The sequence below is a fragment of the Mus musculus genome, chromosome 18, assembly GCF_000001635.26.
Source record: "Mus musculus strain C57BL/6J chromosome 18, GRCm38.p6 C57BL/6J".
NCBI classification, from domain to species: domain Eukaryota; kingdom Metazoa; phylum Chordata; class Mammalia; order Rodentia; family Muridae; genus Mus; species Mus musculus.
In genome coordinates, this window is record NC_000084.6 from 67,839,340 (window position 1) to 67,853,952 (window position 14,613).

General features: G+C 42.5%; 1 protein-coding gene across 6 annotated transcripts in view; it reads left to right on the plus strand.

Moving 5' to 3' along the window:
• Nucleotides 1-14,613, plus strand: part of Cep192 (centrosomal protein 192) — an 85,117-nt gene that overhangs the window by 39,286 nt on the left and 31,218 nt on the right. For all 6 annotated transcript variants that reach the window (XM_006526241.3, XM_011247001.3, XM_006526243.3 and 3 more), the window contains 9 exons: nt 1,645-2,521; nt 3,797-3,945; nt 8,013-8,243; nt 10,773-10,898; nt 11,071-11,214; nt 11,336-11,396; nt 12,326-12,465; nt 12,618-12,710; nt 13,565-13,683. In XM_006526241.3, coding sequence (XP_006526304.1) covers nt 1,645-2,521; nt 3,797-3,945; nt 8,013-8,243; nt 10,773-10,898; nt 11,071-11,214; nt 11,336-11,396; nt 12,326-12,465; nt 12,618-12,710; nt 13,565-13,683 — 1,940 coding nt within the window. The remainder of the gene's footprint in view (nt 1-1,644; nt 2,522-3,796; nt 3,946-8,012; nt 8,244-10,772; nt 10,899-11,070; nt 11,215-11,335; nt 11,397-12,325; nt 12,466-12,617; nt 12,711-13,564; nt 13,684-14,613) is intronic.

Sequence of the window (14,613 nt, forward strand, 5' to 3'; positions counted from 1 at the left end):
AATAATAAAAAATAATCATTCTATAGCCAGCAAATTAGAGAAGGCTTAGTGTGCGCACAAATTAGGATGTTTAACTCTTGAAGCATATTATAGTGTAGACAGATGATAGGTAAGGGAGGGCCTGGGTGCTGGCTTTGTATTCATCCCAGCACCCTGTCTATATTGTTTGGTAGCTTGTCTGCCCCTTAATCTTTTTTTTTTTAAATTTATTTTTCTTTAATTAGATATTTTCTTTATTTACGTTTCAAATGTTATCCCCTTTCCTAGTTTCCTCTCTGAAAATCTCCTAGCCTCCCTCCCCCCTGCTCCCCAACCCACCCACTCCCTATACTGGGGCATAGAACCTTCACAGGACCAAGGGACTCTCCTCCCATTGATGGCCAACTAGACCATCCTCTGCTACATGTCCAGCTGGAGCCATGAGTCCTACCATGTGTACTTTTTGGTTGGTAGTTTAGTCCCTGGGAGCTCGGGGTACTGGTTAGTTCATATTGTTGGTCCACCTATAGGGCTGCAAACCCCTTCAGCTCCTTGGGCGCTTTCTCTAGCTCCTCCATTGGGGGCCCCGTGTTCCCTCCAATAAATTACTGTGAGCATCCACTTTTTTTTTTTTTTTTTTTTTTTGGTTTTTCGAGACAGGGTTTCTCTGTGTAGCCCTGGCTGTCCTGGAACTCACTCTGTAGACCAGGCTGGCCTCGAACTCAGAAATCCGCCTGCCTCTGCCTCCCAAGTGCTGGGATTAAAGGTGTGCGTGCGCCACCATGCCCGGCGAGCATCCACTTTTATATTTGCCAGGCACTGGCATAGCCTCACAGGAGACAGCTATATCAGGCTCCTGTCAGCAGGCTCATGTTGGCATCTGCCTAGTGTCTGGGTTTGGTAGTTGTTTATGGGATGGATTCCCAGGTGGGGCAGTCTCTGAAAGGTCATTCCTTCGGTGTCTGCTCTGGACTTTGTCTCTGTAACTCCTTCTATGGGGATTTTGTTCCCCTTTCTAAGAAGGATCAAAGTATCCACACTTTGGTCTTCCTTCTTCTTGAGTTTCATGTGTTTTGCAGATTGTATCTTGGGTATTCTGAGTTTCTGTGCCCCTTACTCTTTATTAAGTTATATTATTTTATAAAGTTAACAGAGAATCCCTAATTTGAAAAATGTTAGATGACTTTGGTTCTTTGTCAGTGTTTTTTTTTTTTTTGTTTTTTTTTTTTTTTAAGATTTATTTATTTATTTATTATATGTAAGTACACTATAGCTGTCCTCAGACACTCCAGAAGAGGGAGTCAGATCTCGTTATGGATGGTTGTGAGCCACCATGTGGTTGCTGGGATTTGAACTCCTGACCTTCGGAAGAGCAGTCGGGTGCTCTTACCCACTGAGCCATCTCACCAGCCCTTGTCAGTGTTTTATATGTAATTGGTATGCATCTTTTACTTCCTTCCTGCTGTAAGGCTTTTTATAAAACAATAGATGCAGTTTACTTGTGTAAGCCTGCATTTTATATTTGCAGATATTTTTCTTTGTACACTCTGTGTTTCAGGAGACCATGTAGATTTCACATTGAGATTTATACCAGCAGTGTTTGAATCTGTTATATTTTGTTTAATTCTTTAATGGATTATTAAAGAAACAATTTGTCACATTCAGAGTGATCTCACCAGTGAGCTGAGTACCACAATTGTCCGAGCCAGTCCTACTCCACCAAGGGAACAAGCTGTGGAAAAACCAAGAGACAAAATTCCAGGTCAGAATGCAGAAAAAGTATCCATGCCCTGGGTTATCCAGAGTAAATCTGGTTTAGCAAACATGAGAGAAACTCCTTCTCTGAGGACCGGATTTGAAGATGGAGAACCTAACTTTACATCCAGTCAAGATATTTCTTCCGAAAGTAGGGAACCCTTGGAAGCTGGTAAGATGATGGATTCAACATCTGGCTCCAGTGAGCAGGACCTGATTGGCCAAGCTCTCCTGGACAAGCCAGCTCTAAACCACCGGTCTGGGCCAGCTGTACCGAACCTCCCTGAGTTGATCCAGAAGACTGTGGATCAAGGTCAAAGATTATCATCTACTCGTCTGTCAGCTGCCAGCAGTGAAGCTAGCAGCCAGGTTCCTAATCCGGGTGCCTCTGGAACCCAGCACAATCCTGCACCCCACATTTCAGCTCATGCTTCTGTTGCTAAGGTGATGAACCAGCCTGCTGTGTGTCCTGCCCTCTGGACTGGGCACTCTCTATACATAGCTCCTGGCGCCCCATCTGGGAATGCCACCTTGTCACAGTGCCATGCAGGCATGCAGGTCTGTGGGATTTCAGGGTATTCTCCGTATCCTGCTGCTGCACCAGAGCTTGTGGCTTCTGGGCTGTACTTAGGACCAAGTCTTGCCTCTGGATTGATGGCTCCCTCTTCTCTTTACAACCTGTGCTCTACTGCTGCACCCCAGAACTTGCTTAGTACAGCAAAGCCATTTCCTATGGTTACAAACTGTGAAACTGAGCCACGGGACTCAGGGATGATGCCTGCGTTTGGTAAGATGCATTTTCTTCTCTAGTACTGCTTGTTGTTACTACCTAAAAGTTGATTTCTTTTCAAATGGGTCCACAAAGCGAGGTTTTTTTTTTTTTTTCTAAAGCAATGGTGTTCGGAATTAATTTCTTTAATTTTTTTTAACCTTTAAGATTTATTTATGTGTGTGTGTGTTTATGAGTGTATGCACACACACATGTGCACATGTATGCACACACACATGTGCAAGTGCCTACAGAGGCTACAAGAGGGTAGCGGATCCTTTGGAGCTGGAGTTGCACGTGGTTGTGAGCTGCCTGACCTGCATGCTGGGATCTGACTTAGGTCCTTGTTGTTGAGCAGCCAGCTCTCCAGCCCCCTCCCTTTAGTTAGTTGTTTTTCCCTATTTAAAGACACAGGATGTCAGGTTGACCTTACACTTGCTATGTAGGGAAAATGACCTTGAGCTTTTGATCTTTGTGTCTCCACCTCCCAAGTGATAGGGTTATAGGCATGTAGGCATGTATCACACAGTTTATTTTGGGTTATCTCTTATAATAAGCTCTTCCTTCGTCTTTTATTGAGAGCTTCAGAATGTTTCTATGAAGGGGTTACTGAAGTTGGCTTAGGACAACAGTAAATTGTGTGCTGGTAGCTTCCTAGGTCTTGTCCCTGTGGTTTTTTTTTTTTTTTTTTTTTTCCTCTGTTCTAGATTTTGCTATTCTCCTAATTAGGAAATGTCCTCTTTAGGACGGTTTCCCAGAATGAGTTACCCTCCACTGGTTCCTCATGAGTGTGACATGATGGTAGTGAGGAGCAGGGCTCTCTCTCGTCCACAGCCTCCTCTACTAATGGCAGACATTGGCTCTGTGGAGCTGGAGAGTGTGCATACAGCCCACCCGCGTGACAGGAGAGGGACAGAGGTACAGACAGCTCTGGGAAGCCGCTGTAGCCAGGCTCACTGGAAGCAGAGCCTCTGGAGCTCCTCCTCACCTGTCAGTGCCTTAAAACCTGGGAGGGAGAAAGGGCCAGACTGATGGACACAAAGAGCTGTCTCTGTACACTCACTGAGTTTGCTTAGTTTTACTTGTGTTGCGTTCTTCTTCCCAAAGCTGTACAACAGCCTGTGTTGTTAGTAACGTCCACTGTGACCTTTTGTGTCAAGGATTCTGACCCTTGGGGCATTTATTCTGTAGCTCTTGGGTAAAATCAGGAATCCTGTGTAACCGCTTCCTTTTAACCGTTGGTGCTTGTAGTCAGAGGTTTAGTGTAACTTGCATCTGTCTTCCTCCATGCAGGGAATGCCAGAGTGCCCGAGGAGCTGAGGTTCCCTCACGCTTGCTGTGTAGGCATTGCTTCACAGACCCTCCTTAGTGTCCTCAACCCCACTGACCACTGGCTGCAAGTCAGCATCAGAGTTCTCAGTATCTGGGTGAATGGTGAGAAGGTGAGTTTCCTGTCTTCTCATTGGGCTTCACTGTTGTACTTTGGTTAAAAATAAATGAATCCATTTTTCCTCCCAGTTCCTGTTCCCGTAACGACAACTCTGAGACTAATTATTTATTATTAAATGCCTAGGCCATAGCTTTGGCTCGTTCCCTGACCCACGCGTAACTTATTTGACCCATTTAAACTCTTGTAAGTCTTAGCATGGCTAGTTACCGCTCCTTCAGCCCTGACCCACTGCTTCCTCAGTCTCTGTCTCATCTCTCCTGAGCTCAGTCCCCTGCAGGCTTACCTCCATCTCACTCTTTCCCAGAAGCCTCACTCTTCCTGCCACTCCTCAGCTCATTGGCCATCAGCTTTTTTATTGATAGGTGTTACTTATAAGAGTTTCTCTCAGCCGGGCGTGGTGGCACACGCCTTTAATCTCAGCACTCTGGTGGCAGAGGCAGGCGGATTTCTGAGTTCGAGGCCAACCTGGTCTACAAAGTGAGTTCCAGGTCAGTCAGGGCTACACAGAGAAACCCTGTCTCGAAAAAACCAAAAAAAAAAAAAAAAAAAAAAGAGTTTCTCTCTACGCATGTTAATGACTTGTCCTTTGGTGTCCTTTGGCCGTACATACAGACTATGTATTGTAGCCCATGTCTCCCTAACTACTCCAAAGCCACCCCTCTTCTCTCCCTTTTTCTAAGTGATTACATTTTTCTTTTGAAAGTTTTTTTAAGGTTTATTTATTTTTATGCATATGAGTGCTTTGTCTGTCTGTCTGTCTGTGCACCAAAACTCTGCATTTCTCACAGAGGACAGAAGAGGGTTTCAGATCCTTTGGACCATGAGTTATAGACAGCTTTTAGCACTTATGTGGGTGCAGAGACCTGAACTCCAATCTATGGCAGGAGTGTTCTTAGCCATGAGACATCTCTCTAGCCCCCCTTTTGAAGTTTGTTTGTTTGTTTGTTTGTTTTTTTAAGTATTAAACTCTTTGATATATGATTCTACATGTCCATTATCCACCCTGGTCACTGTTTACCCTCCTTCTCTTGTCTTCCTCTCACGTTGTCATTCTCTTTCCCCTTGCAAGTTCCTTTCCTATATTCATTTTTGTTTGTGTGTGATTCACTGGTGTTAGCCGAATGGCTTGTGACCACAGGTTTAGAACTATCTATTGATATGTATGTGTAAAGCTCATGGCTGGGTATACAGCTAAGGATATGTGAATCTATGGGTAGCCAATAATAGTTGAGCAGGGAAAGGAGGACCCCATGAAGACCTCCCTCCCCAATTCATGATTGGCCTTGGTAGCCAGTCTTATGCAGCAGGCCCAGTTCAGGCAACCTCAGCTGGTCAGGTTTGCAGCGGCATGCCTAGAAGACAGTAGTTTTCAGCCTTTCTTCCCACCGGTTACCATTTTTTTTTCATGCTTCCTCTTTTATGAGGTTCCCAGAACCTTAGAGGGGTTGATATAAATGTCTTTCTGTTTAGGGCTGAGAACTCAGCTATCTTTTATTCTGAGCACCTTGAACAGCCATGAATCTTTGCATTCGTCACAGTTTTCTGCAAAGAAAAGTTTCCCCGAGTAAGGCTGAAGGTAACATTTGTCTCTGGGTTTTAAACCTGAATATTTAGCGTGTAGTTTGGTCCCATGTTTAGCCAAGCTAAACAGTGTAGTGAGTTCTCCCAGGAGGGCTTAGGACCTCCATCCTAATGAGTTTATCTGGCTTACAGTACCTGGTGTGGATTTCCTTTTATTAAGGGGTCTCAGTTTCAGTCTGACAGTGGTTATTCCCTGCTAGCAGTCATGCCGCCGCTATTGCATGGGTGGCCACATTGTGAGTGTGAGCTCAAGAGCCTCTACTCACAGAGTCATCCTACTGGCCTCCTTTTGCTTTTGTTTCTTTTTTTATTTTTGAACAGACTACCTATGTAGCCCTACCTGGCCTGCAGCTTGCTATGTATATCAGACTGCCCATGGTTTTTTTGTGGTTATCCTCTAGTGTTTACCTTCCAAGTGCTAGGATAGTTAATACATATATACCACCTTGCCTGGCCTTTTCACTCCCTTGCTTATGTCTGTACTGTTCCCGTCTCTCTAACACACATTGAAATACAAATATGAGTCTCTTATTTCCTGTTTATAAATGGTGGGTATGTACAGAGCCAGTGCAGATAGCAGTTAATTCATTTTGTTTGTTTGTTGTGAGGCTAGGTCATGTATCTCTGGCCAGCTCAGACTTGCCAAGTACCCAAGGATGACTTTAGACTTTTGAGCACCTGATTTCCACCTCCAAAGTGTGCTAGGATTTAATATGCAGGCATTATTATACCCAGCTTCCCACCCCACCCCCTCGCCCTTTATATCTTTGTTGCTCACATAGAACTTGAATGAACCTAAATGAACAATTTTGGATCGTGGTCTTTTTTTTGTTTTGTTTTGTTGTTTCGAGACAGGGTTTCTCTGTGTAGCCCTGGCTGTCCTTTAACTCACTTTGTAGACCAGGCTGGCCTGGAACTCAGAAATCCACCTGCCTCTGCCTTCCAAGTGCTGGGATTAAAGGCGTGCACCACCACTGCCTGGCTCACAGTCTTTTTTAAGCCCCCTGTTGTAACAGCATTTACATTGTAAGACATCTAAATATATTTTACATTTTTCATCAGTTCTAATACTTATTAATCATTATTTCTCATCTATAAACTCATGTTAATTTGCCTTTACACTATTATTTTAATCCCTGGGTGCTTAGAAATAGAGCACTATTGACTATAAACTATTGTAATGTATCAAGAAAGGAAAGATAAGAACTAAGGCACTTATTTGGGCCTAATCTTCATTTGGTTACAGGAATATCACTAATATATCTGTTAATTTTCTCATATGAACTTTTGAAATCCATGGAAAGAGTAGCTTTAATGTCTAACAAGGACCTCACAATAACCAACTCCAGCTGCTCTGAAGAGATGATAAATCTTTCTTCACTCTGATGTCTAAGTTGTGGGTAGGAGGGTGGGAACAGGGTCAGCAAGTCCTGCTGTGACGTGTGCAGACTTTGTTACTGCTACTTGCCAGCCAACACTGGGTGGGTTTTCTCCCTTTTTCTTCTCACTAACCTTATTTACCTGGTAAATAATATTGTCTCTATGTTGGTAAAATACTCTTGACTAGAACAACTTAGTAGAGAAAGGGTTTATTTTGGTTCACAGTCCAAGGGTATGGTCCATCATGGCAGCAGTCAGGGCAGTAGGAGCTTGAAGTAGCTGGCTGCATCATATTCATAATGTGCAAGTGAGGAGCACTGGATGCATGCTGCCACTCAACTCTCTTTCACATGTAGTCCAGAATCGCAGACAGGGAGAGGCACCACCTTCAGTGTGGGTCCTCCCACAGCAAATGAAGAAATGAAGGCAATCTCCTCAGGCCATCCAGAGACCCGCCCACCTGCTAGGGCACTTTTGTAGTTGACAGCATTAACTATCACATCTGCATTCTGTCTCTTACTTTCCTCACTTCCTCATCTGTAACCAGATCATTTAATGAGATAAAATAAAATAACTGGCAGACGGCATTGTAGGTGGAAGGTGAGAGTTGACACAGCTTGTAGAACTAGAATCCTATCCTAGACAGGCTTCCGGGCTGAGAATGACTTCTGTGTGGGTGGTCTTTTCAGAGGAGTAAAGGAGTGGGTGTAGTTCTTACGTAGTGAGAGAGAATGTAGTGAGAATGGATTAGTTTTCACGTATAGATTCGGGTGGGTATATGCATACCGTAGTACAGGTGTGGAGGTCAGAGGTCAGCTTGTAGACATTGGTTCTCCTTTACCTTATGAGTTCCAGGGTCAAACTCAAGTTGTTAAGTTTGGTATTAATTACCTGTTACCTACAAGTTCTTACCAGCCTCAAAAAGCTTTTTGTTTTTGGACTTATTATATCCTTCAAGTAATGAGTTACAAGAGTTTTTTTTTTAAACATGTAATGAACATCTAGATTTCATAGTTGGACTGAAAAAGAATCTTAAACTAGATGATTAACCTTGAAAGGTAAATCCATTTCTAACATACTTCCATGGTCTCTTTACAGGTGGATCTTTCAACACAGACCTGTTTAGTTTTCAAGAATAAAGTTGTGATAAGACCTCAAGCTACAGAAGAGATAAAAATTCTTTTTATCCCCACAAGTTCTGGGATTTTCAGATGCACGTTCAGTGTTGCTTCTTGGTTGTTTTCAGCAGATGCTGACACGGTAGGGCAGGCAGAGGCTCTGGGAAGCAGAGTTACTCTCACTGCCATTGCTGAAACCCCTGTTATCGAGGTAACTATTTGTAAATGAGTCTCACTTGCTGATGCTTTAGTAGTGGAAGAATTTGTGGGCAGATTTGTCACAGTGTTTCAAGCTAAATCTTAGTCCCTCCCTCTCTCCATCCCTCTCTCCCTCTCTTCCTTCCTTTCTTCCTTCCTTCCTTTTTTTTTTCTTAAATACAGACGCTTATTTCATAGACCAAGATGGCCTAAATATCTACCTGCCTCTGCCTCACTAATACTGGGATTAAAGACATGCACTTCATTAAGCCCTATTTTCTTATTCCAAGGTTTGAAACTACTGTTTTGGTTTGTTTAAATAGGAACTATGAATAGACTTACTAAAAGGATCCTAGAGTATAACATTAAGCTATTTTTCTATGATTTCTTTTGTATACATACTTAGCAAAGTTCCAGTGGTTCCTTTCTTCCTCTTCCTCCCCTCTTTCGTCGTCCCATGTTGGGATAATAACCATTAATTAGGTGATGTACCTGTTGAAATGCAGGGCTCTTGGTTAATTTGTCATTTATCACTTAATTGTGCAAAGACATAGTGACTTATAGTTAAAGCCAGAGGTGTGGAGGGTGAATGAAGGGCCAGGCGGCCTTCTTGAGAGATTGGACTGAAGAGACTTCAGAGACTTTCCATACTTCATGCTTTCAACGGGAATAAATTCAGCAGTTTATTCTGTTAGAGAAGGAAATGAACTTGGACATGGTCTTAAGAACTCCATCCGCTCTGCTGTGTTTGCCATTTGCTAGGTCTAGGTTTTCAACTTTTAAAACTATTGATACAAGGGGCCTGCCTTGGGCAATGTAGAATGCACAGCTTTCTCCCTGACCACTGCCCATTAGAAACCAGTTACTGTCCCTTTCCCTAGTTGTAACAACCAGAAATGTCTACAAACATCTCAATTTTTGCCTTCACAAACAGTTGAGATGCTGTTAAGAAGCCCCGAGAGAATGCTTGTAGTTTCCTGCAGGTCAGTGCATCCCGCTGTGTGAGGCCTGGACTTGCCCTTGAGCAGCTTGCATTTTCTAGCAGATGGGAAAAGTGATGACTGCACAGTATTTCAGGTTTCCATGCCATTGTCACCAGTGGCTTCCATCAGTGGTTACTTTGCATTGTGTGGCTGTGTTGGGTCCTAAACTAAGGGGCCTCCTGTCCTCACCTGGCAAGCTCAGGAATGCCAGTGTCAATGTGTGTGAACTTTGAGAAGGACTGCAGGTAGGTGCAAGTCAGTGCACACTAGGCCTTGTGAGTTGCTGTCTTAGAAGCTGGCACTGAAAATGGGCGGTTCTTTCATCCCTTTTGTTTAAAGTCTGACTTGACCAGGGCTGATCTTTCTGCCATTTCTCTTTTGTTTGGATTCCAATTTCTTTTAACATCTTTTTGCTACAATGTCTCTTTAAAATTCAGCCAATTTTTTTCCCTTCATTTTCATGCGTCTTTATTATCCCAAGAGCATGTTGTGGAAATGCAAAGAAGGTGTGAAAGGCTCTGTACGTCTCAGCTGCAAACAGTCTTTTGAAATGTACCCATCCCTGGGAAGGTTCCCTGTTGTTTTTTGAACATCAGGACAGAATTTTCAGGTGGTTTTAAAAGCAGTATACCTAGAAAGGACACTGAATTTCAGGACTTTATGGTGTTTACATTTTATTCCAGTTTTGCCCTATCCACAGGAGCCTAAAACATACTACCTTTTGGAGAGTGTCGAACCTCAACTGTCTTGGACTTCTTGACCTTCATTGTTCATTGTGGAATTCAGCTCCCATGTGCTGATATATCTTTTATTTCCTTGTAGTTCCATAAACTATAAAAGTTTATACATTTTAAATATTGTGTAAAATCTCACCCAATTTGTAGGTTGTTCTCTAATGCTAAAGACAAATCAGTTGATTACACCATATACACTCATTTTTAACTTTTTTTGTTTGTTTGTGTTTGTTTTTGTGTTTGTTTTTGTTTTGTTTTTTGAGACAGGGTTTCTCTGTGTAGCCCTGGCTGTCCTGGAACTCACTCTGTAGACCAGGCTGGCCTCAAACTCACCTGCCTCTGCCTCTCAAGTGCTGGGATTAAAGGTGTGCGCCACCAAACCCGGCTCCATTTTTAACTTTTGATGTATCTATCATTTTAAATTGATATCATTTTAAATACTCTGTTTGTATCAGACTGAATCTGAAGTATACCAAGATCTTATGAAGTTGAGAAAAGAACTAAGGAGTTAATCTAATGGTAGAACTAGTTAAAAGGAGATTTATGTTTATAAAATGTTGGTTCCATCTTATGATCTAATAGTCTTTTCAGAGTAGCAGTAGCCACTTTGCCTTATTCTGTAGTATACTTGGATATGTAGCCTTCTTTAAAAGAAGACTTTAACTCTTAGTTCTGTACATAATAATAAAATAAAAAGGACAATAGAATGGGAAAACTTAGGTCTAAGTTTATGCTGACTCTTAACTGTGGCTAAAAGAAGCAGTAGGTAAGAGAATTCATTAGTAATATATTGCTTTTCTCACTCAGTTATTTCTTCATACTTAGGTAGAAACAGAAAAGAAAGGTGTTCTGGATTTTGGTGACTTGACCTATGCAGGCTGGAAAGCTCTCCCACTCAAGTTAATAAATAGGACACATGCTACTGTGCCAATCAGATTGATTATTAATGCTGTAAGTACTAACCTCGAGTTAGGGACTACCTACAGAGTATATTGATTTGAAATTATAGGCAGTGCTAATATTCTTGGTTAATTTTTCCTTGTAAAAGTAAATTATACTGCTGAGAGCCTGGTCACACCTGTACTGCTCTGCCTTTGCTGAACTGACTTTGTGTCCTGAACAGAATGCCGTAGCCTGGCGCTGTTTCACGTTTTCCAAAGAGCCCATCCATGTGTCTCTGAAAGCTGCTCCGCATGCTGACATTACTGCTCAGCTAGCAGCCCCGTCCGTAGTCAGTCACGTGATGCCTGCCAGTTACGACGGAAAGGTAAGTTGAATCAGTTTAAAAACAAAACTGGCTTAGGAGCGAAGAACAAGTTTCAAACTACTTTTAGCTCATTGGGATTTCAGTCTTAATATACACTAAAATTTTGTTTTTCATTTTATAGGATCCAGAATTTCTGGTAGTTTGGGTTATTTTCCATAGCCCAAAGAAACTCCTCACTTCAGGTATCATACTTTTGTGTGTGTGTGTGGGGGGGGGAGATTATCCTATAATTTAACTTCAAATTTACAGTTTACTTTGTTAATGAAAATGACAGTATTTTAAGCTATTGCCAAGAATTTTATGTTGTTTGGAAAATGGGGAAGATGGCATGATATTTTGGGTCAAACCTAAGTGAGAGCTGAAGAATACTCATTTCCTCTCCACTTATCTCTCTAGTCATACCTAGGGTTTCTATTGCTGAAATCAAACACCATGACCAAGAAGCAAGTTGGGGAGGAAAGGGTTTATTCAGCTTACACTTCTACATTGCTGTTCATCACCAAAGGAAGTCAGGACTAGAACTCACATAGGCAGGAACCTGGGGGCAGGAGCTGATGCAGAGTCCATGGAGGGATGCTCTTACTGGACTGATCTCCCTCACCCCCCAACTCCCCCAGGCTTGCTCAGCATGCCTTCTCATAGGATGGCACCATTCACACCATTCACAATTGTCTGCTCTCCTCTCCCCTCATCACGAATTAAGGAAATGCCTTACAGCTGGATCTCATGGAGGCATTTCCTTAACTGAGGCTCCTTTCTCTGATAACTCCAGCTTGTGTCAGGTTGACACACAAAACCAGCCAGTACAGATTGTTTTAAAAGCCTTAACTGAGGTTTCTTTTTAATTTGTTTACTGTATTAATACTGTGTATGTCTGTGGGCATGTGTGTGAAGGTCAGTGAACAGTTGTGTGACATTGTTTGTTTTTCTCCTTCTACCTTTATATGGGTTCTGAGAATCATACTCAGGTCATCAGACTTGCATGGCAATTGCTTTTACCCACTAAGCCATTTCTCTGGTTCCTGAATTTTCTGTGGATCCCTAAAGACATGCTTGTGGATGACTGGTGAGATTTGGGATCTGTTTACTGAACTAAAGTCAACTTTTATAGAAATTCTAGGCTCAGCAGAAGAATTCTTGGCCAGAGTGGATATAGAAGTGGACAGCCCAAACCCTATTCCTGTTCTGAGAAGCGTGGCCCTCCGAGCACGAGCAGGAGTAGCTAGGATCCATGCCCCTCGGGATTTGCAGGTAGCCTCATCTCCTCTCTGCTCTTATACTCTTGTGTCCAGGTTGATTCCTTTAGTTGTGACAGCTTTTTGAATGCATTTCCCTGTAGACTGTGCATTTGTTGTAGACTATGTATTTAGCTGTGACAGCTTTTTGAATGCATTTCCCTGTAGACTGTGTATTTGTTGGCTGATGTGAATTCCTCAACAAAGCATCCCTTGCCTTTGAAAAATGCTGGGAATATTGAAGTTCATCTAGATATCAAGGTAAGAATGTCTGCAAAAGTACCGTAGCATTTGCGTCCCTTACTTTCTTTCCAATGGCCGTTCTGTGGGCAACCTTGTCAGGATGCTCGGAGAACTAAGCTACGAATTGCCACCAGTGTTGTAAATTGAGTCACACTACCCTGAAGTATATGTGACGGTTAATGCTGAAGCCTAATGCTTGACTATAGGAATTCCTGAATAGTTGCTGAGAAGTTTGTGTGGCATCCGTGATTGTTAGAAAAGAACAGTCTGTGTATATGGTTTTATTTCTGAGATCCTTAGGTGAGTGAAGGCTGGCTGTCAGCATTGGAGATGGGGTAGGAGGCAGGAGGAAAGGGAGGAGGGAGGAGGAAAGAAATCCAGTAAGACAAGTTAGGATTGTAAAGAGCAAGCAGAAAGAGCAGCAGCATAGCCTGGTTAATAAGGAGGACACATGAGGTGCTGGGGAGACGGCTCAGTAGTTAAAAGCATCTGCTGCTCTTTCAGAGGATCCAATTTTGTTCCCAGCACCTTCATGGCAGCTCACACTTCTCTCCAGTTCTCAGGAATCTCACGCTTTCTTGTGGCCTCTGTGGGCACTGCATGTACCCTGGTGCACATGGATACATGATGGAAAAGCACTTACGTACATAAATTTAAAATCTAAAAATAGCTGGGCAGTGGCGGCAGCACATGCCTTTATCTCAGTACTTGGGAGGCAGAGGCGGACAGAGAGGCAGGTGGATCTTTGAGTTTAAGGTGAGCTTGAAGGAAAAAAAAAATCTAAAAAATAGCAAAGGCACACAACACAATACAAGGACACCCGAGGGAGAGTTTGCTTGCCTGAGTTACATTGTGGTTTTGTAATTGCTTAGGTCGCTGAGCAAGGAAGTCAGTTTTCAGTGGACCCAGAGAGTTTGTTTCTTAGACCTGGAGAAGAACATGAAGTTACAATTTCCTTTACACCAAAGGATTCCAAAGCCTGTGAGGAAAGGTAACGGGAAAATGTTTATTTTTGCTAAATTGCTTATCAGTTTTTCACTCATGTGCAGGTATGTCACCTAATACATGCTTTAAGTCATACAGCTGCGCTTTAATCTTTTCAGTAACTCCTTTTGTCTGTGTGTGTGTAAGAACATGCACGTATAGTCTATGTACACATATGTAATTTATATAGACACACACAAGATATATGCACACACATAGTAATTTATATTCTCACTGTTGTTAGTATGATGTGTGTGGTATGGGCATCACTGCCATGGTGCGTGTGTGGATCAGAGGACAGCTTTCAGCCGTTGTTTCTCCTTCCACCACAGGCTTTGGGACCAGATTCAAGTCCTTAGGTTTATGTAGCAAGTGCTTTTCCCCACGGAATAATCTCACTGCCCGTCTTTTTTATTTTGTCAGTACAATGGTTCTCTTAAACCAACTAAATCAAAGTTTAAAATTTCTATTTCTGGTATACTTTGACAAAAATAATAATATAGCTCCGAAAATTCTTTACTTTGGCTTTTTATTTATTGCTTTATAATTCTTCCCAGGTCTCCTTCAGGACCTGTGACTTTGACCTCTAATTTATTAGTAATTTTCAGTCAGAATATCATTGTTGTTTGTGTTTGAACTTGACTATGTGGAGCCAGCTTAGTATATGCCTCAGAAGTACCCACAGAGACACACACACTGCTTCTCTCCAGGGTGGAGTACAGAATGCCCATGTCTGGGGAGTTTATTACTAGAATCCTGTGGAAAAGGGGTCACTAGTTAAGTACTTGTGCCTCAAGTGCTTGTCCTCAACCGTGCTGCTGTCAACTCTTGCCAAATTCCTCAAGAAACGTCTCTTGTGCTGCCATGCAGACCTTATTGGGATTATCACTTTTGTGTGGTCTTTCCCCTGGAACATACGCTTTTGGGGAACATACAC